The sequence below is a fragment of the Nelumbo lutea genome, chromosome 1, assembly GCF_056320005.1.
Source record: "Nelumbo lutea isolate HS-2025 chromosome 1, American lotus-T2T, whole genome shotgun sequence".
Taxonomy (NCBI): Eukaryota; Viridiplantae; Streptophyta; class Magnoliopsida; order Proteales; family Nelumbonaceae; genus Nelumbo; species Nelumbo lutea.
Genome location: NC_142684.1, coordinates 51,409,205 through 51,432,480, shown reverse-complemented (window position 1 = coordinate 51,432,480; position 23,276 = coordinate 51,409,205). Strand labels below are relative to the sequence as shown.

The window sequence follows — 23,276 nt, the reverse complement described above, 5'->3', positions numbered from 1 at the left end:
GCATGAACACCTTCATTGGGGGATACTGTTTCTCTGTATCAGGTACATCCTCCCTCTTACTCCTTTTGGTTCAGATCTGTTTTGGTAATGGTTCAAGATTGATCATTGAAAAATATGTTTTTCTAAAATAGGGAATTTGATTCCCTGCAAAGATGGGAGAAATTTTTTGAAATTCGCCCAGTCCATTCCGCAAGATTTGGGCGTCCATGTGATGGATATCCTATCCCTACACCCTGGACCTTGAAGATTGATAGGCAAAACTAGAAAGTTACACCTGACCCCTAGACTCGATTATGATACTGCACTAGGTGTCGAATTGGGCTATCTTTGATATGCCAATCAATGAAATCCTTAGCGGGGGTCAAAACCTGGGTATGTTGGGACAGTTTGAGAATTCATCTGAGTGCGTGATCATAGTGACACGATCAGCCCCTTTGTGGGACAAAGGTAATGATCGGGGATGCACTCTCTCTAATGGAAACCAAAGTGCCGGCAGTTGATTTCAATCGTTGGAATTTTGTTTTGCAAAACTTATATATAAGATATATAGATATATACGGTTTCAAAATGTTTGCAAATGGTTTTAATTCCCGGGATCCATGTGAGAAGAGAGTGCAAAACTATTCCTTGTAGCCGAGGGAGAGGTCCTCTTGTTGGGCAGTGTTTGATCATTATGGGCTGTGAGGTTGAGTATAAAACCATTTAGGGTTACACCTGATGGGCTAATCTTGCATCTGCCCACAGTCCCTGGGTTTTTATAAGATGGCTTGGCCGAAGGACCAGTTAGTGTAAGTGTTGGGCCCATAGAGTCCATGTGATGGGCTCAAGGGGTTCACTGGGTTTTCCAGTGAATTTGGCTAGGCCTTGTAACAAAGGCTAGGCCGAACCCATGCGGCTGATGTGTAGATCAATGCTTGGGTCCCATGCCATACAAAGAAACCCAACTGGGCAGCAGTTTGGAAGCCTGTTGAGCACTTAATACATATTGAACCTAAAGCCCATTTCGAACTGGCTAATTTAATTACCCACTTAAAGGGGCGGATCTGAGATTGGGGCAAGCCAAAGGATTGGGTCTTGACCCTATCCACTATTGGAGACCAAATTTAAATAAAGATTTGAATCTAGTAACCTCATGATGAGATCAGGAGTGGGCTGACCTAACCTGTATTTAGGATTAAGATAATTCCCTATCCAAATACAGATTTGGATTGGGATAACTCCTAAAAGGATTAGGAGGTTTCTTAATCACTAAGAAAGAGGAGAAACCCTAATCTTGAATTACAAGAATTCGAACCATGGGTTTAGCAAAAACAAAAAACAAAAAAATCCTCCTACAATTTGAGATAGGATCTCAAAGTTCTCCTCCAGCCACCGCCGCCACCTGGTTCGATCTCTCTGAGAGGGAAAGATCAAGAAGGTGTTATTCATATCAGTCTTTGCTGAAAGGCTGATTGTGTACGGTGCTCTTCGCTTCCATCGAATTCTTGTGAAGAATTTAGTTCATAAGACGAACACTGTTGGTTCTGCTCCAGTATCACTGCATCATCTTCAGTGGGAGATGATCTTGGGAGTATTCTTTGGGCGTGAACACCGACATTGGGAGATACTGACTCTCCGTATCAGGTATAACACTTCCCTTTCTCTTTGGTTCAGATTTTGTTCAGTTTTTGTTCAGTTTTGGTTCGATTGGATCCTTGAATATTGTATTCTAAAATCAGGGAATATGATTCCCAGTTGGAAGAGAGGAGAGAAATTTTTGAAATTCGCCCACCCTATTCCGCTGCATTCTTGGCGTCCATACGATGGATCTCTCCCTCTTTTCAATTCCCTCTACAAGGAAAAAGCTATCTCTCATTCCTCCCATCTCCTATTTCACCCTCATCCTTAAGTTGGAATTTTGGCTTTCGGAGAGGTTTGAGGGATGATGAACTTAACAGTATTTCAGATCTTTGTCTTTTCTTGGCAGTGTCTTTTTGGACCCCCTTAGTGCGGATGTGAGATTATGGTCCCCTCATCCAAAAGGTGAATTTTCTTATGCTTCCTTGTTTAAGCCCCTTTGCTCTTCCTTGAGGCAGTGGAGTTTTCCAACTAAGGAGATTTGGTCTAAACCTATTCCACCTAAATTTATTATTTTCTGCTAGGAGGTGTTTTATAGTAAGATCAATTCCTTGGATTGCTTGCAGAAGAAAAAGCCTTTCATGTGTTTGTCCCCCTAATTAGTGTGTACTTTGCAGGGCTAGTGGTGAGGATTGTTCCCACCTACTTGTATCTTGTTCCTTTTCTAATGCTATTTGGAGTTGGATTTTTTCTTTGTTTGGGTGCAGGTGGAATTTGTCCACAAACTTAAGTCAGCTATTCAGTCCTTCCTTTTTTGTTTGGCCTACAAAAAAAGGAAAATTGATGTGAAGATGTATTAGAGCAGCTACATTGTGGACAATCTGGGAAGAAAGGAATGCAAGGATATTCAAGGAAAAGGAAAGAAGCACTCAGGCTGTTAGGTTGTTGAGGATTGTATATTGACTAGGACCATTCATTGGTTGAGAACTATAGACTTCTTTCATACCTGGTCCTTTGATGATATTTGGAGAAATTGGATAGTGGTGGCTAATAGCCATACAAGGAAGGACAGGAATCTGCAGTGCAGATCCCCTCGCCCGAAGGATGGATAAAGTTGAACTTTGATGGCAGCAGCCAAGGGAACCTAGGCCCTTAAGGGATTGGAGGGGTACTAAGGGATACGGAGAGCAAAATCTTAGCCTTGTTTTCAGGCCCCATGGGAATAGGAGACTCTAATAGAGCTGAAATTTTAGCGGTGGTACAAGGTATACAGATTGCAGAACAATTAGGAGTTCAGCACTTAGTAGTGGAAGGAGACCCTCAAATTGTTGTGGGATGGCTGACAGAAGTTTCAGCTGTGGCAACACAGAGATTTATTGAGGAAAATCAACTGGCTTACAAGAGACATGACTGTTACCTCTCATTGGGTGGGAAGATCAGCAAACACCTTAGCAGACAGGTTAGCTAAGCAGGGGGGTCACAAGGGAAAATTTATTTTGGGCTGCTCTGTAATTTTACTTCAGGCTATTTTTGTTTTAATTTGATGTAATAGTTTTTGAAGAGGTAACAGCTCGTGCCTCTTCTTGGGTTGCCTTTTTCTGAATTAATAAATTATCTTTATTCATCAAAAAAACACCCTCCTATCCAAACCACACATCTGAATATTGACCACGAAACTACTGTAGCAGCCCTCTTCGGTCCATTGATTAGAGGGTTTCCTACCAGTCACCTAAAACCACCACACCACAATCAATCGGAGGCATTAAAACCTCCAGAAAGAAAAAACAACCACTCCTTTTCAGCCTTTTTGCCAAACTCCAAGAAACCTAAGAGAATTCTGCAAAATACTAAACTAGGGTGCACAGAAGACTACAAATCCGAACTAATTTAACCTAGCTCTGATACCATGATAAAGTTCATATATCTATATCTGTTAGTTTCATAATAAAAGAGATAGAAAAGATAGAAAGAGAAGGAGAGAAGAGAGAGGAAGAGAGGAGAAGAGTGAGGAGAAGGAGAGAAGAAAGAAAGACTGGTTCGAACTAGAGAGAGAAATCTCACCTCTCTAGTCGGCCAGGTTATATTTATAGTTTTCTATATTAAACACAAATTGATTCTTGTGCCCTACTTAAGTATGGGACACATCACTTAACTCAACATTACACCTCACCTCATACTAGACATAAACAAAAAGACTAATCTACACCGATATAGTCGACACTAACATGTTTTAATCCTACTCTTTGTCATTCCTTTATACTTCCAAATGTGTCATTCTTTGAAAATGTCCCTTATTCCTCTACAGTTCGCCCTTCCTCTACATGTGATTTGTGCCCTTTCGCTTCCTCTTCTTGTGGCAAAGTGTCCTTACTGGCTCCATTGGTTGAGGTGTCTATGCAACCATCGATTCATAGGATACACTCATGGTCCTCGTGGAATTTTTTGCCCACTCCGACTTCCCCTACGCCATCATTGTCTTCACCATTAATAGATCCCTCAAATTTAGACTTGTGCATTGCTTTTCAAAAAGGTAAATGTGCTTGTATTGAACATCCCATTTCTCTTTATGTTTCCTTTGCTCGTTTATCTCCTTCCTATCAGAATTTTTTTGTGTCTTCTTTCTTCTATGGTTGTCCTTAGGTGGGTTCATGAAGCCTTTCTCTCACCAAACTTGAAAAAGGCAATGGATGAGGAATTTCATGCTCTTTAGTTTAATCAAGCATGGGACCTCACTTCTCTTCCTTTTGGGAAGAAAACAACTGGTTGTCAATGGGTGTATATTTTAGACAGTATATGCCCTTAGCTCCAATCAGAATGATATACATTATGACATTTAATGTAAATGAATAAAGTACATATTTGATTCATGTTATTATGGTGTGTTTCTGTGTAATACCCTTAAACTGGACACTTATGAGACTCGTGTTAGTTTAGAATCTTCACAGTCGTTAGATAGATCTAGGGAGATTTATCCTGCCAAGGCTGACACTGATGTGCCGCCAAGTTGGTTGGGGTGGCTTGTCTCAGCTGCCAAGGTGTGACTTGAGGTACATGTAGTGTGGGTTTTCTTGAAACCCTGAACCGGACCAGAATTCTAGTATTGCCCTGGACATTAGAGATAGATGGGCAAAACTGGATAGTTACACCTGACCCCTAGACTCGATTATGATACTGCACTAAGTGTTGGATTGGGCTGTCTTTGATATACCAATCAATGAGATCCTTAAAGGGGGTCAAAACCTGGGTATATTGGGACAGTCCAAGAATTCATCTGAGTGGGTGATCATAGTGACAGGATCAGCCCCTATGTCGGACAAAGTGAGTGATCGAGGATGCACTCTCTCTGACGGAAACCAAAACTGCTGGCAGTCGATTTCAACCGTTGAAATTTGTTTTTGCAACATATATTTATATATATATATATATATATATATATATATATATATATATATATATATATTACGGTTTCAAAATGTTTGCAAAAGGTTTTAATTCCCAAGATCCATATGAGTAGAGAGTGTAGCACTGTACCTTGTAGTCGAGGGAGAGGTCCTCTCTTGTCGGGCAGTGTTTGATCATTATGGGCTGAGAGGTTAAGTGTAAAACCATTGAGGGTAATACCTGATGGGCTAATCTTGCATCTGCCCACAATCCTTGGGTTTTTATAAGGTGGCTTGACCCAGGGACCATTTAGTGTAAATATTGGGCCTAATAAGAGCCCGTGGTGATGGACTCAGGGGTTCACTATTTTATACAGTGAATTCGACGAGGCCTTGTAACAGAGGCTAGGCTGAACCCATGTGGTTGATGTGTAGATCAATGTTTGGGTCCCACACCATACAGGGATATCCAACTGGGCAGCAATTTGGAGGACTAATGAGCACATAGGCTTAATGGGACTAAAGCCCAATTCGAACTGGCTTAATCTAATTAATTAAAGAGGGGCGAATCTGGGATTTAAATCAGCAAATAGGATAAGGGATTGCCCCTATCCACTCAGAGAGTCAAGATCCAAATAGAGATTTGGATTAAGAAACTCCTAATTAGATTAGGAGGGCTGATCTTTATCTACAAATAAGATAAGGGATTATCCTTATCTCTTAAAGAGAGTCCTGATCTAAATAAAGATTTGGATTAGGAAATTCCTAATAGGATTAGGAAATGCTCTCCTTAAGGCTATAAATAAAAGAGGAGGCAAAACCTCCAGAAAATCCTTTAGTCTGCTGATACAAGAGAGAAGATAGAATACAGTTGGACTGCCTCTGTCTTCTGCTCTTGCTTCCTCCTGCTACTATTGCCATACCAATTCGATCTCCACCTATAGGAGCAATCAAGAAAGGTTCTTAATATTACCTTTTGGCAAAAAAGGTGATCTGAAGTTGTGCTCATTACCCTCCATCGAATTCTTGGTAAAGAATTCGGTTCTTGCTGAAGAACCACCTGCTGATTCTGCTCCACCCTACACTGTGACATCTTTAGTGGGAGCAGTCTTTGGCATTCTCCTTGGGCGTGAACACTTTCGTTGGGGATTACTACTACTCCGTATCAGGTATATCCCTCTCCTATCCTTTTGGTTTCAGATCTGTTTGGTTTGGGTTCAAGATTGATCCTTAAAAATGCAGTTTTCTAAAATAGGGTATGTGATTCCCACGTGGGAGAAAGAAATTTTTGAAATTTCGCCCTACCTTCCTATAGGGTTCAGCTATCCATATGATTGATCTCTCATCCCTTTAGTATACAGTGAAACATCGGGTTGAAAATAGTGCAGAGTGGTATAAGGCACATCTAGTGATGAAAGGATATCCAAAAACCTATGACATTGACTATTCTAATACCTCCTCACCAATTGCTGAAATGGGCTCTATTTGTGTAATTATTTCTCTAGCTGTCCACTTTGGTTGGCCATTGCTTTAATTGGATGTCAAAAATGCCTTCCTCTATGGTTCCCTCGAAGAGGTATATATGGAGCAACCTCTGGGGTGTGTTGCTTAGGAGGAAGCAAGAAAAGTATGTTAATTAAAGAATGCAATTTATGGGCTGAAACTGTCTCTAAGAGCTTTCTTTGGGAGGTTTAGTAATGCGATACAACAGTTTGAGATGAAGAAGTGCAGTGTTGATCACTCAATGTTTAGTAGGGATACCTCTTCCAAAACGATTGTCTTGGCCATATATCTTGATGACACTACTATTACAAGGAATGGTATACAAGGGATTAAAGAATTGAAACAAATTTTGCAAAAACAGTTCTAGACTAAGGGCTTGGGGCACTTGAAGCACTTCTTGGGTATTGAAATTTCAAGGTCAAAGTGGGGAACCTCCGTTTCACAAGAGAAAGTACATGCTTGATTTGTTGGAAGAAACATGTTTATTAGGAGTAAAACCAATGGTTCTCCTATAATATGAAGATGTCTAATTGTGAGGGAGACCTTCTAGATGACCTAGGAAGATACAATAGACCAGGGAAAACTCATCATCTATTTAACCATTGCAAGGCCAACTGTTTCCCTTAGTGTGGGATTGTTAAGTCATTTCATGTAAAACACAACGGCAGTTCATTGGGAAGGCATTGTTAGAGTTCTACACTATTTGAAGGCAGTTCATTGAGAACTATCATTGGAAGGATATACCCTATGTATTAATAGTGAAACAGTGAGCATACAAATGGTAATACCCTATGTATCATAATGAAATTGAAATAATTATGACCTTAATCATAAGGCCCGTTTGGCATGTCTTTCCGTGTGGTCTTTCGGCTGTTTACAAGCCAGGAAGACCGATTTTCGGTCTATTTCCGTTTGGCACGCGGAAGATCTAGCCACCAAAAGACAGAATGCCAAAAAGATGTGAGAAGCCCATTTTGGGCTGATTTTGGGAAGCTCCAAATGAAGCTTCTCGCGTCTTTCGCATTTTAATCTTGTGCGCATAAACACACGTCTGCCAAATGTGCTTCAGGCTGCTCCGGTCTTCATGCAAAAGCTCAATGCGTCTTTTACATGTCAGAGCTACCAAAAGATATTCCCAAAAAGATGCACCAAACGGGCCCATAGTTATTTCAACTTTAGATTTATTGTTATCAATATATTTGTAGGATTTTTAAGAGTTTCCCCATATCCAAGCACATCCATATCTTTCCATCCACGTGTATCCAAAGTGCATAATGATACATATCCTATCAACGCATACCAATACAACATGTGATACCAATATTTTGAACCTTGATTGAAATTGTCAAGAGTCATCTTTGAATTATTGTTTGCATAGTAAATGAATTAAAGTCTAATTTTCGGGGGAACTTTAAATAGGAAAAAAAAAGAGGGATTGTATATTGGCTCTCACCTTGTGCTTTCCTAGCACATGAACAATGTCTTCACTAGACCACAATCTGGTACGCCTTCCAGGACTTCTTGGTGATTCTTGCCGAACAATTTCCCTCCCCATGTCTCGAATCTGATCATGCATCTTGATCTTGTTTCTGTTCTGTTTTAAGAGAGACCTCTGAATAAGATCAGTTATTCTTCCCTCTGGATTGGAATAATGACCTTCTAATATTCTAATTACATGGTGTTTGTCCATTCCAATAAAAAAGCACGCAATATCAAGGAATACTTCCTTGTTGTCATAATCTAATGCATCGAAACTTGTTCTAAGTTTTCCTTGAACGTCACCATGAGGAATTTTTTTTAATTTATCTAATTCATTTTCCCATAAATGTGTGCTTGTTTTGTCACATAGATGAGAACCCCAAACCTCAAGTGCTAAAGGAAGCCCTTCAACATAACGCACAACATCACTTGATAGATCAGAATATCCTTCTATGGGGTGCTTCTTTTTGAAGGCATGCCAACTAAAAAGTTCAATAGATTCATCATCATTTAATGCTTTAACCTTGTATTTTCCATCAACTTGAAGGACATTCAACAAATGATCATCCCTAGTTGTTATGATTATTCTACTTCCATTACCAAACCACTCATGATCTCCAGCTAATTTCTTTAGTTGATCTATCCCATCCACATCATCAAGAACTAGAAGAACCTTTTTAAAACGAAGCCTTCCTTTGATTATACTAGTTCCAATAGCACAACTTCCAATATTTAGATCTTTTATCATCAAGATATCCAAAAGAAGTTGTTCTTGTAGCTTAACCAGACTAACCCAGCTCCTTGAACGTTCTCTAACATCTTCAAGAAAGCTGCTACCTTCAAAACTGTTGAAGATTTGGTTGTAGACTGCCTTGGCTATGGTTGTCTTGCCTATTCCACCCATACCCCAGATCCCCACTATGCGAACACCATTTGATCCAAGATTTAAAAGAGAGCACACATCATTTACACGTGAATGTATTCCAACCGGGTGAGTAACAACATCCAGCATTGTTTTGTTTAATTTCATCCAAACTTCTTTAACAATTTTTTCTATAAACTTTGACTCATGCCTGCCAAAAGTAATAAAAGGAGGAACATAAAGATGTGGTTAGTTGGAACAAGCAATGAAACCACAAAAAAAAAAAAAAAAACACATGAAGTAAATCTGATGAACTGAAACTTTGGTTACCAATACGAAACATGCAAATAGAATCCTGAACAGAAATGAGAAAAATTTTGGTGGTCATGAGGGTTCATGGGGTTTCTTACCTAGAATTTTTGAGATAAATGACTGTAAATCTATATGTTGACATGCCATGGTCATGAAATTGGTTGGAGGAGAAATACATGGAAATTTTATGAACTAACATATTGTAGGATATCATAGCAAGAAGTTTAGGAGCATAGATTGTATTGTCCAGAAGAGAGGAGAAGAGAGAAGAGAGATTTGAAAGCCAAAAATCTAAGCCGGTGGTGCCAGTTTTAGTATTTATATTAGGGTGATCATAAACACATAAAAAGAGAAAATTACAATAGTACCCCTGTGGTACTAAACTGAATATAATAAACAGCCTTTTAACACACCCCCTCAAGTTGGAACATAGATGTCAATCATGCCCAACTTGTCACATAGATCATTATGACACAAGTGATGTAACCATTTTGTGAAGGTGCCCATGAGTTGGTCTTCGGAACTGACATAGGGGGTACACACTTTCCCTTTGACAATTTTTTCAATGATAAATGCTTGTCTGTCTCAATGTGTTTGGTTCTATCATGTAGCACCGAGTTAGCAGCAATGGTTATGGTTACCTTGTTATCACAATATAAAGTCATAGGCCCATCAACTGTAAATCCCAGCTAACTCAACAAATTCTTTAGCCACATAATTTCAACCACTCCATGAGACATTGCCCTATATTCAGCTTCAACACTAGACCTAACCACCACATTCTGCTTTTCGCTTCTCCATGTGACTAGGTTCCCTCCCACAAAAGTACAATAGTCACTGGTAGACTTCCTATCATTCAATGGTCCTACCCAATCTGCATCAATATACACTTCAACCTTCAAATGCCCGTGCTTTTGGAACAATAAACCTGCACCTGGAAATTTCTTAAGTTATCTTAGAATTCTTTCAACTGGTTCAAGGTTGGTAGTCTTACGGGCATGCACGAATTGACTAAGAATACCCACTACATAAGCAATGTTTGGTCAAGTCATAGATACATATAGCAATCTTCCTACAAGCCACTAAAATTGCTTTCATCCTTGATGAATTTACCTTGACAATCACCTAATTTGTGATTAGGATCAAGAGGAGAATCAACAGGTTTCACTCTCAATTTCCATATATCATATAACAGATTTAAGACATACTTTCTCTAGGAAATGAAGATACATTTTTGTGAGCAAGCAACTTCAACTCCATGAATGTACCTTAAAGGACCTAAATCTTTTCACCTCAAATTGAGTAGCGAGAAATCCCTTCAACTTTCGAATTTCATCTTTCCAATCACCAGTGATAATTATATCATCATATACACTATCAAGGCTGCAATTTTTCCTTCCCCTCTTTTCACAAACAATGTGTGATCAGATTGACACTACTTGTAGCCTTTTTGTTGTACAACTACATGAAGCCTGTTGAACCAGGGTCTTGGTGGTTGTTTCAGGCCATATAATGACTTCTTCAACCTACACACTTTTTGTTCATCACCTTGAGAAAACCAAGGGATTGTACCATGTACACCTCCTCATCAAGATCACCATTTAGAAATGCATTCTTGATATCGAGCTAATGAAGGTCCGAATCAAGGTTAGAGCTGTTGCCATCTTCTAATATCATGCCCTTTTGTTGTGAAATTTTGGGAAAAGATCTTTAGTCTTTTGGGGTACAAGTGGAGGCCTTTGCAAATCAGGGGAGCTTTTCGACCTTAATACTTTCAAGCAGCCTAAGAAAAGAGAAAGTCTTATGGAGGTGTGTGAGGGAGGCTTTAGTTTGGATAGTTTGGGAGGAAAGGAATAACATAATTTTTAATGACAAAGAAAGGGATAAGGATTCTATGTGGGAATGTCTATTTTTTAGGGCTATTAACTGGGCTAAAGCTATGGACCTATTCTCACTTTTCTCCTTTGACGACATATGGAGAAATTGGGAACTAGTTGTTAAAGCTTCTTCGGTTAAGGACAAACCTGTTGTAGCCTAGAAGCCTCCGGAAGCAAGTTTTACAAAACTAAACTTTGATGGAAGCAGCCTTGGTAATCCTGGGCCCTCTGGGATTGGGGGAGTTTTCAGGAATGCAGAGGAACAGATAGTGGCTTTTGTTCTCTGGTCCAATTGGAGTGGGGGATGCAGTTAGTGTAGAGGTCCAAGCTATTTTACAAGGGGCTCAAATTTCTAAAGAGTTGAACCTCAAAAATCTGGTCATAGAAGGAAAGCCGAAAGTGGCTAACTTCTAATATAACAGTCAGAATTCAGTGGGAAAGAAGATTGGAAAATGGGTTGGCAAACCTACCATTAAGAAAGGGGTGAATAGGAGTTAACTTTTCTAGGTTATACTGTAATTTATTTTGACTTTTGAGGCAGCACCTCATGCATCTTGAGGAAACTAAATGATGTATCAATTGTAAACCATTCTTAAAAAATTTTAATGAAATGCTTTCTTATTCGTCAAAAAAAAAAGATTGGCTAATGGTTTGTAGACACTTTAGCCAAACAAGGGATACTAGGGTTCATTTGTTGTGGGCTGTTGAAATTTTTATTTGTTACATGTGAGAGTTTGAACCTCACTGCCCTCCTTTCCTATATTTCTTCTGGATTTTAATAAAATTCTTCTTTTATCCATCACAAAAATTATTTCTAATTAGAGGAGGTAAATCAATGTTATGGCTTTATAATCCCCAAGGTGAAGAATCCAGAAGAATCCTCACAGTACAGACTTATTTGCCTATGCAACACTATATTTGAAGTAATTGACAAAACTTTAGCAAATAGGTTGAAAGGAATTTTGGGAAATTTGATAGGGCCAAACCAAAGTGATGTTATTCCCAAGATAGGGGATATATATATATGCAGGGGTTGTTAGATAACGTATGCCCTCAACTCCAACCAATACCAGACTGATACAATCCAATGTTTATTATTGAATGAAATCAGAAAATTGTTATTTCATGTGTATTTTGGTATGCTTCTGTGGTTTAGCCCTTAAACTGGACAATTATTATACTCATGTTAGCTTAGAATGTTCTCAGCCATTTGACAAACTTACAAAGTTTATCATGTCAAGGTTGACACTATTGTACTACCGAATTGGTGGAACAGTTTGCCACAACTATTAGGGTTAGATCTAAGGTATAATGAGCAGGTGTTTAGTAAAACACTGAACAAGGACAATTTTTAGCTATTACCTGGATGGGAAAAATTAGGATATTGCACTCAACCCCATAACGATACTTCACTAAGTGTTGGATTGAGCTGTTTTTGATATGCCAACCAATGAAATCCACTTAGGGTCAAATATTTGGATATACTGGTGAAGGGATAGAAAATCCATCATATGGACGCCCAAAATTGCGGAATAAAGGGGGGCGAATTTCAAAAATTTTTTCTTTCCCTTCAACTGGGAATCGAATTCCCTATTTAGAAAATCATATTTTCAAATATCATTCTTGAACCATAAACTGAACCAGATCTGAACCAAAAAAGGAAAGAGAGATAATACCTGATACAGAGAAATAATATCTCTCAATGGAGGTGTTCACGCCCAAAGTAGAAACCAAAAACCGCTCCCACTGAAGATGGCACAGTGCAGGGTGGAGCAGAATCAGCAGTGTCCTTCCTAAGAACTTGATTCTTCCTAAGAATCACCTAGGCGGCTAATGAATACAACTCCTACCAATCTTTTCTCCAAAAGATTGGAATCAAGATCTGAACTTGATTTCTCCCAAGCAATGGAGATCAAACTGCTATAGGCGGCTGCAGGAAGGAAGCGGCTAGAAAGAATTTGCAGGGTGCAGAATTCTCTCCTCTGTGATCTCAGCTCTGAAGACAAGACTTGAGCCTATTGGTTGTTGTGTGTCTAAAAGCTGCCGCCCCCTCTTCCTTTTATAGACTTAAAGGGATCAACTCCTAATCCCATTAGGAGTTGCTAACCCAAATCATATCTGGATTAGAAGTCCCTTTAAGATAAGGGATAATCCTTATCTTATCTACAGATTAGATCAGCCAGTTCCTAATCTAATTAGGAAGTTTCCAAAGCTAAATCTCATTTAGATCTTGGACTCTCTGAGTGGATAGGGTGTGGGCCCAATCCTATCAGCTGATCTTATCTCAGAATTCGCCCCTTAAAAACTAATCAAATTAGCCCAAATCGAAATGGGCTTAAGGCCCATTCAGGGTTATGTATTCATTAAGCCTTCCAAACTGCTGCCCAGTTGGGCTTCCTTATATGACGTGGAACCCAAACATTGATCTACACATTAGCCACATGGGTTCAGCCCAGCCTTTGTTACAAGGCCTGGCCGAATACACTGTTATGAACAGTGCACCCCCTGAAACCCATCAGATGGGCTCTATGGGCCCAACACTTACCCTAAGTGGTCCCTGGGCCAAACCACCTTGTAACACCCAGGGACTGTGGGCAGATGCAAGATTAACCCATCAGGTATTATCCTCAATGGCCTTACACTCAACCTCTCAGCCCATAATGATCATACACTGCTCGACAAGAGAGGACCTCTCCCTTGGCTACAAGGAACAGTGTTGCACTCTCTATTTATATGGATCCCGGGAATTAAAACATTTTTGCCAACATTTTAGAAACCATAATATATATACTTTTATATCACATATAAAATATACTTTGCAAAACAAATCTCAATGATTGAAATCGGTTGCCGACAGTCTTGGTTTCCATCAGTGAAAGTGCATCCCCGATCATTACCTTTGTCCGATAAAGGGGCTGATCCTGTCACTATGATCACCCACTCAGATGAATTCTCAGACTGTTCCAACATACCCAGGTTTTGACCCCCGCTAAGGATCTCACTAATTGGTACATCAAAGACAGCCCAATCTGACACCTAGTGCAGTATCATAATCAAGTCTAGGGGTCGGGTGTAACTTTCCAATTTTGCCCATCAATCTCCAAGGTCCAGGGCAATACTAGAGATCTGGTCCAGTTCAGAGATTCAAATAATCCTACACTGTATGTGCCTAAGGTCTCACCCCAGTAGCTGAGGCAAACCACCCCAACCGACTTGGTGGCACCACAGTGTCAGTCTTGTTAGGATAGGTCTCCCCAGACCGACCCACTGGCTGTGAACATTCTAAACTAACATGAGTCTCATTAAGTGTCCAGTTTAAGGGTATTACACAAAAACATACCAAGGGAACATGAATCAAATATGCACTTTTATTCATTTACAATAAACTCATAAAGTACATCAATTTGATTGAAGCTAAGGGCATACAAAACTATCTAACAGCTGGAGCTGTTTGAAATAACACTCAAGTGGGTGATCATTGTGATAGGATCAACCACTTTGTCAGGCAAAATGAATATCTTAGTTTACACTCTCTCTAATGGAAGCCTAAAAGTATCAATAGTGGATTTCAAATTGTTTTGATATCAATTTGCAAAATGTATTTATATCTATAAATAGTTTAGTCTATAAAAGGGTTTGCAAAAGGTTTTAATCCTAGGATCCATCTAAGTAGAAGGTGTGACATTGCATCTTCCAATCAGAGAAGAGGTCCTTTGTGGGTATTGTACTGATGTTATTGATTGAGAGGTTAAGAGCAAGTGTTTGGTTAGGCTAAAACCTAATGGGCAGTTTTCTTAGGTTAAACCATTGGGTTTGGGCTCATAGGATGTTTTTAAGTGTTAGACCAGTTCTAAGCCCAATAAGATTAGGTTGGCAGTTCACTAGGTCTTACTAGTGAATTCGGGCCATGTGTTTTAATGCATGAGCCAAACCCATATTGTTTGATTTTGGGAGCTTAGTGGGTCCCACTCCATACAAGGTTCAGGTCAAATTGACCAATCAAATAAATGAGAAAATAAGATTGCTTAATAGGTTGAAATAAACTCCAGCAAGACTAATTTGATGAGACGCTTACCTAATTTCACCATGAAGTTATTTAGTTGGAGTATATAGGTAGAATTAGGAAACTACCTTTTTCTCTCACACACCTAATTTGATTAGAATAATTTTCTAATTCAGTTATAAATCAATTGAGAAACTCCTTTTAGGACACTAAAAGTGAAGCTCTATTTAAGATGGTGTAGGAGATTAGAGAGAGAAAATTATCACAAGATTATCTGCCCAAAACCTAGTTTGACCAAGACTGAAAAGAGGCTCTTTTTCTCTCTTTCCTTTTGTGTTTTTCCAGAAAAAACATCAAACTTTGAGTGATAAAAAGCTGCACAAATTTGGATATTGGATCCATCCAAAGCAGTACAAAAGATCAACATCGAGTTCTCACTATTTTGATTGGATCGAACTCCAATATTGAGCTGCACCATCTTCAGCTTTGGAGGGCGATTTCAGCAGAATCCTTGGGCATGTTTCACCACTTTGGGAGCTGCATTTGTGGCATCTGGATCAGGTAACATTCTACCCAATCTCTAAAACAAAATTTGATAGTTATGCTAGACCGATCCTAGGAGAGAAAAACTGTTCTCTCATGGAAATTTGATTTCCTTTATGTTGGGCTGAATCAGGATTTAAAAATTGAACCTTTGCACCCAGAAAGGTTCGATCTTTTTGGGCTAGGAACAGCCCATTCTTCAGGGTTAAGGATGCATACATCTGTCCCTCCCCAGACCCTGCATTAGCAGGAGCCTCATGCATTACACTGCCCTATAGGGGTAGCAAAAGAAGCTTTAATGTAGGAGAGAGCTATACTTCAATGCAATTCTAGCACGAAAATGTTTATACTATTGAAGAATTTGTTGGCTGAGGAATTGAAATGGAATGAAATATTTTCGTCTCAAAAAACAAGGATAAATTAACTCAAATGAGGTGAACGAAACATTACCTTCAATTAGGAGAGATAAAAATACAAATCGGTAGAGATAAAAAAAATAATGTGGACTATTTTGAAGAACATAACTTAGTGGCAAAGATGTTTAAAGATTCCTCTTAAAATATTTCACTCCCACAAACCTTTGTGGCAGTTAGGAAGTAGGAAACATTCTTCATTCCTCTAAATTTGAGGGTTAAAGAGAATGGTTTATAAGAGAGATTAATGAAGATGAAAGTAGAGATACGGTCTTCCAATATAGCTCTAAGGAAATCTCTAGGACCTGATGGTTTTCCAAATCTTTTCCAGGTTGATAAGGATATTATGGATGATATTCCTCATTTCTTCAAATTGGTTGTTATGCTTAATGAGGCAAATCAAACTTAAATTGTTCTAATCCCCAAAGTGATGAATCTGAAAGAGCATATAGACTTATTAGCCTACAAAATATTAAATATAAAATATATATATATATATAAAGTACTTCAATTATCAAAAAAAATATTAAATATAAAATAATTGTCATATTTTAACACATAGGTTAAAAGGGGTTCAAAGAAAAATGACAGGGCTAAACCAAATTGCTTTTTTCCTTGAAAGCTTGTATTAAATAACTTCTTAGTAGCTCATGAAATCTTGCACTACATGAGAAAGTCAAAGAATAGGAAAGGAACTATAGCTATTAAGTTGGACATGATTAAAGCTTATAACTAAGTAAAATCGACTTTTCTAGAGAAAGCTATGGTTAAATTAGGGTTTGTACCTAGATGGATAGGTTGGATCAATCAATGTATCTTAATTATTGTTGCATGGACTCAAATACAGAAGCCGGAAGTTGACACATGTCCAGGAGTCAGAATTTGACTCAAATACCACCATTGCAAGTTTGCAACCGTCATCTCCACTGCCTCCACTAAGCCCCACACAATGACTTGTTTTATCACCTTGTTCACCTCAACACTCTCTACCACATTTCTCATCTGCACCTTCTCCAACACAGCTAGCCCATTGACCACCACTAGAAATGAAAGTCAGATACCTGACTTGAAGAATTTACAATTTTACACTGCCCCAGGCCCATGGAACCCCATAAATTGACTTTTGACTCGGAGATTCGGCAGAATCAAATCCAAGTTTTCCATGAATACTGAAAATCAATTGCACAACAATCGGTGAAGAGGATAGTTCTTGAAACAAGTCAACTTCTTGAAGCCTACACTCATCTCCTTTTAAATGATTCTTCTTCCTCTTTTATCTTTTTTTCTTTTTTTTTCTGGTAATTTTCATATATCTACTAGAAGAAGCGGAAAGAAAACATAATGTGCTACAATTAAATAAAAGAAAGCTGAGAGGGATTACCCATTGACAACATTTTCTAGGTCCCATCCTGACAAATCTGCAGCTGCTCGGAGGGCTCTCTCCCACATCTGTACCTTCGTTACCTCTGATTTGAATCGCTTTTTAAGTTGGGAAAATTGTTTTCCAAAGCTCCCGGTTTGTTTCCGGACATCCGATGGATCAACCTTATAGAAAATTGGGAGAACTAACCGTTTTAGCCTTTTCTCGCACTCCATGATTTTGACAAGTTCATCGAGGCACCATCTGGACGAAGCGTAGCTCTTGGAGAAAACGATGATACAAATTCTTGATTCCTCGATTGCTTTTAATAATGCTGAAGAGATTTCTCGTCCTCTCTGGAGCTCCTCGTCGTCTCGAAACGTGTAAATCCCTCTAATAGACAAGGCTGTGTAGAGGTGATCGGTGAAGTTATTCCGGGTTTCTTCGCCTCTGAAACTTAAGAAGACGTCATACTTCCAAGGATGAGTTGAGGAAACCGGTGGAAATGCTTCTGGGCTGTCGATGGCCATGGAAACCAAAAGCTCCAGCAGTCTGGTCTCTGGGTTTGTCGGAGACTCGGAGATAGATCAACTGTAAAAAGTAAAAGGCTGTGGGGGTTGGTCAATGTTTGACGCTCTTCGTCGGAATCTTATATGGGATAAAATTACATTTATCCCCCCCGAGTTTTCTAATAATTACCTGATTTTTGTCCGTACTGACCAAAACGGACACCGTTGTCGGGAGGAAAGGCTGTGTCTACCGATCTACGAATGAGCCCCGTAAAATTAGGCCCCGTTTGGTGCGTCATTTCGTGTGCGGGCTGTCGGCATAGCCCTGAAAAGATGTGGCAAGCTCATCTCGAGTTATTTTTGGGAAGTTTCAATTGGAGTTTTTTGCCCTTTTTTCAATTTGTCTCTCCCGTGCCACGCTGCTTGGCTTCTCAATGGTTTTCTCATTGATGCTGCCATCACTCTCCTCCTCGGAGTCAGGGTCCTCCTCGGATTGAAGTACCATCTCCGTGGTGACCCCGACAGTGGTGACAATTCCAAGGTCGAGCTGAGGGAAGGCATGCCTGGCCAACCAGAAGCAAAACTTGAAGCCCTTTGTAGTGACGTCATGGAAAAATTTATTGAACTCCGGAGAATCCTTATAAACCTAAACTACTAGGACCTTGGCATCCTTGATACCTTGAATCAGAGCCTCCTCGCGATAAGCAAAATCTTTCTAGGCCTCCTCATGATGCTTCTTCGCCTCCTCGGCCACACTCTCCAGCTTATCTATGTGCCTTTTCTCCACCGCCATGTTGTCCTCAAGCTTCTTGACCTAACCGATTGCCTTCACAAGCTTACTCTCAACAACCAACGCCTTGGCATCGGAGGCGGCTACCTTAGCCTCAACAACTTATGCTCTAGCAAAATGCAACTCAAACTGCTTGTGGAATGAATGAATCATAGAGTTTGTCTGCGGGGAGAAAAAGAATGATACGTTTAGAAGGGAAAGCAGAATACAAGTATAAGTGCAACATGGGGGTCGGGAGAAATATGCCACCATGAGATAACCTAAGGCTTTCGTGGCAAGCTGGTGAGGTAATAGTTCAGCATGCTTCAGGACTTCCTCAAGGAAGATGACCTCCTTGCTTCTGGCAACGGCCACCCGGGCATTGAAGACACTTTGGCTCTCCTTGGAGTCTGGTGGGGAAGCATCGACCTCGAGATGACTAGGCCAAGGCTCGGGTGTCCTGGCCACCTCGAGCTTGTGAGGCATGGATTTTGCTCCCTGGTCCTCTTCGACTAGGTCGACAACAAGGATCCCTTCCTTGACTGGAGCAACAAGAACAGTGAGCTTGACCGCCACCTCCTGAAGGACATCATGAGCTGTCTTCCTCTTCTTCCTCCTCTTCATGTCAGTGAACAGTCTGGTAATTGGAACACCCGTCATGATACCTATGACAAACGAGTAGAAAGTTAGCTGAAGTGATGAAAAAGGAAAGTATGTGTGTGTACCGAGGTGGTGACCTACCTGGAGGACCCAGCCCAGGCTTGACAAATTTCTCCTCGGTAAAAAAATCCTCCAACTTTAGACTAAGCTTCACCAAGGAGCGGATTTCTTTCTTCAACTTCCTATCAAGCTTATCCTTAGGGTCACTAATACCCGTCCTCCAATGCGTTAGGAAAGGCCACCCCCAAGCGATGGTAATGGTGAAATATCTCCTCTTCCAAGATGGGACATTGTTAAGATAATCATGCAAGATCTTTTACCTAGGTCAGTGAGAAAGGTAGTAGTTGTGTTTATCTACTCCTGGAAGGCTGACGAGGCTTTTCTTGATGGAATATATCAAACTGAAGATGTCTAAGTCTAAGGGCATGTTGTAGTCATGAAAAAGGGAGGTGGTCCCGATAATTTTGCGAACTAAGTTAGGATGAAGCCGATCTACAATGATGTCAAAAAACATGATGACCTCGATGATGAAGGGATGAAGCAAGAAGCATAGCCTGACAACTAGTTGCTTTTCGAAGACCGTAATCTTGTCGTAATCACGATCCCAAGGAAATCCTTCCAAAGGAATGCTATAACCATGGTCATTAGGGATTTTAAAGTGGGCAGCTAGTGCATTGTGTTAGACAGTTTTGTATGCCCTTAGCTTCAATCAAAATGATGTACTTTATGAATTTATTGTAAATGAATAAAAGTGCATATTTTATTCATGTTCCCTTGGTATGTTTCTGTGTGATACCCTTAAACTGGACACTTAATGAGACTCATGTTAGTTTTGAATGTTCACAACCAGTGGGTCGGTCTAGGGAGACCTATCCTAACAAGGCTGACACTGTGGTGCCACCGAGTCGGTTGGAGTGGCTTGTTTCAGTTGCCAGGGTGAGACCCTAGGCACATACAGTGTAGGATTAATTGAATCTTTGAACTGGACCTGATTTTTAGTATTTTCCCTGGACATTGGAGATTGATGGGAAAAACTGAAAAATTACACCCGACCCCTAAACTCGATTATGATACTGCACTAGGTGTCGGATTGGGCTGTCTTTGATGTACCAATCAGTGAGATCCTTAGCGGGGGTCAAAACCTAGGTATGTTGGGACAGTCTGAGAATTCATCTGAGTGGGTGATCATAGTGACAGGATCAGCCCCTTTGTCGGACAAAGGTAATGATCGGGGATGCACTCTCACTGATGGAAACCAAGACTGCCGGCAGCCGATTTCAATCGTTGAGATTTGTTTTGCAAAATATATTTTATATGAGATATAAAAGCAAATATATATTATGGTTTCGAAATGTTTGCAAAAGGTTTTAATTCTCGGGATCCATACTTGAGAGAGTGCAACACTGTTCCTTGCAGCCGAGGGAGATGTCATCTCTTGTCGGGCAGTGTATGATCATTATGGGCTGAGAGGTTAAGTGTAAAACCATTGAGGATAATACCTGATGGGCTAATCTTACATCTGCCCACAATCCCTAGGTGTTACAAGGTGGTTTGGCCCAGGGACCACTTAGGGTAAGTGTTGGACCCATAGAGCCCATCTGATGGGTTTCAGGGGGTGCACTGTTCATAACAGTGTATTCGGCCAGGCCTTGTAACAATGGTTGGGCTGAACCCATGTGGCTGATGTGTAGATCAATGTTTGGGTCCCATGCCATACAAGGAAGCCCAATTGGGCAGCAGTTTGGAAGGATTAATGAATACATAACCCTAAATTGGCCTTAAGCCCATTTTGAACTGGGCTAATTTGATTAGTCTTTAAGGGGCGAATTTTGAAATAAGATCAGCTGATAGGATTGGCTCCAAACCCTATCCACTTAGAGAGTCCAAGATCTAAATGAGATTTAGATTTGGAAACTTCTTAATTAGATTAGGAGCTGGCTGATCTAATCTGTAGATAAGATAAAGATTATCCCTTATCTTAAAGGGACTTCTAATTCAGATATGATTTGGGTTAGCAACTCCTAATGGGATTAGGAGTTGATCCCTTTAAGTCTATAAATGGAAGAGGGGGCAACAGCCTTTAGACACAACATCCAACAGACTCAAGTCTTGTCTTCAGAGTTGAGATATCAGAAGAGAGAATTCTGCACCCTACAAATACTCTCTAGCTGCATCCTTCCTGTAGCCGCCACCTATAGCAGTTCGACCTCAATTCCTTGGGAGAAATCAAGATTGGATCTTGATTCCAATCTTTTGGAGAAAAGATTGGTAGGATTTGTATTCACAAGTCGTATAGGTGATTCTTGGGAAGAATCAGGTTCTTAGGAAGGACACTACTGATTCTGTTCCACCTTGCACTGCGCCATCTTCAGTGGGAGCAGATTTTGGTTTCTACCTTTGGCGTGAACACCTCCATTGAGAGATATTATTTCTCTGTATCAGGTATTATCTCTCTCTCTCTCTCCTCCTTTTGGTTCAGATCTGGTTCAGTTTATGGTTCAAGAATGATCCATGAAAATATGATTTTCTAAATAGGGAATTCGATTCCTAGTTGAAGGGAAAGAAAAATTTTTGAAATTTGCCCCCTTTATTCCGTAATCTTGGGCATCCATGTGATGGATTTCCTATCCCTTCACATTGACCCTCTCCACCATCATGGTAGAAAGACCAAAATGATCTAGCCCCCAAGCAAGAAGAGGTAGAAGCTACATGTGCCGAGGTATCCACCATGGTCATTAGGGAGGTAAAAGCATTCTTTCTAGAAGCCTTATGCTCTTGTGCCAAGGTATCCACTTTGGATGGGCTGGACTCCGAGCTGGGTGTTGACGTGGCCATCTCAGCTAGATGAGACTCTATGTTCTGGATCAAGGTGCCCACCTCGGCCTCATCAAATTCATTACTTGTATCGAACATGCTACCTGTACTACTACTAGACATGCTAAACTAAAAGGAAAGAAATGAACAAGGAACGAAGACAAAGGAAGTGACTTACCTAAGAGAAAAGGAGGAATGACTTCGGGAACAAAATAAGAGCTACCGACTTGGAAGCAACTGCTTGACCTCTAGAATTCGAACGCACAAGATGAGACGAGGCGAATGGGACCCCAAGGCCCCTATTTATAGCCACAATAGTTGATCTAGGATGGCTAAGATCTAGTTGATCCAATGACTCTCATCAAAGCATGGGTCTCGAGGCCAAAATCAGTTGATCACACATTTTGACATCCACAGGGTTTGTAATCCATGCAACGTCTGCACATTCCCAGTACATGACCTAGTTTTATGGTTGATCCAGTTGGGTCAATACAATCAAACCTCCAGATTGGACCCTGGCCAGAGAAGACCGAGCCAAACCCACTTGAACTCATCGTGAGCTCCCTACACTAGGTCAGGACCCCTAGCACGGGGCGTGGGGGGCAATTGATGAGGGGTGATTTGGCCCGACCTACTAAATAGCAGACACGTAGATGTGACCTGGTGACTAGACAATGACTCAACATTTCCTAGCACCTCAATTTGTTAGATCACCTCGGGTGCCTCGGTCACCTCGGCCAGGACCGAGGTCCAAGTAGCACGGGATGGCCTAACTCGCTGAGGTGACACGTAGCAAACTTTTAGAAGTAAGGTTGGTGTGAGGTACTCTATGAGGAGCAGATCCATATTTCTGATAGGACCTGTTTATCAAAACCCCATAGGTATGGGTTGTTAGACAGTGTATGCCCTTAGCTCCAATCAGATTAATGTACATTAAACATTTATTGTAAATGAATAAAAGTACATAATTGATTCAGGTTATACTTGGTATGTTTCTATGTAATTATTCTTAAATTGGACACTTATGAGGCTTGTGTTAGTTTAGAATGTTTTCAGCCATTGGATAGACTTGGGGAAGTTTATCCTGCCAAGGCTGACACTAATGTGCTACCAAGTCGGTTGGGTAGCTTGTCTCAGTTGCTAGGGTTAGACAGATGTAGAGTGTGCTTGTTTGAAACATTAGACCTAGACCATTTTCTAATTGTGCCCTAGACCTTGGAGACTAGTGGGAAAAA

The 23,276-nt window shown here is 40.3% G+C and overlaps 1 protein-coding gene across 4 annotated transcripts in view; it reads right to left on the bottom strand.

Annotated features, from left to right (window-relative positions):
- The window catches only part of LOC148874622 (TMV resistance protein N-like), a 93,249-nt gene extending 75,337 nt beyond the window's left edge, over positions 1-17,912 (bottom strand). For all 4 annotated transcript variants that reach the window (XM_088966567.1, XM_088966564.1, XM_088966565.1 and 1 more), the window contains exons 1-2: positions 17,311-17,912; positions 7,894-8,992 (exon numbers count right to left, since the gene is read on the bottom strand). In XM_088966567.1, coding sequence (XP_088822693.1) covers positions 7,894-8,992; positions 17,311-17,819 — 1,608 coding nt within the window. In that variant the 5' untranslated portion in view covers positions 17,820-17,912. The remainder of the gene's footprint in view (positions 1-7,893; positions 8,993-17,310) is intronic.
- Between the last annotated feature and the right edge of the window lie 5,364 nt (positions 17,913-23,276).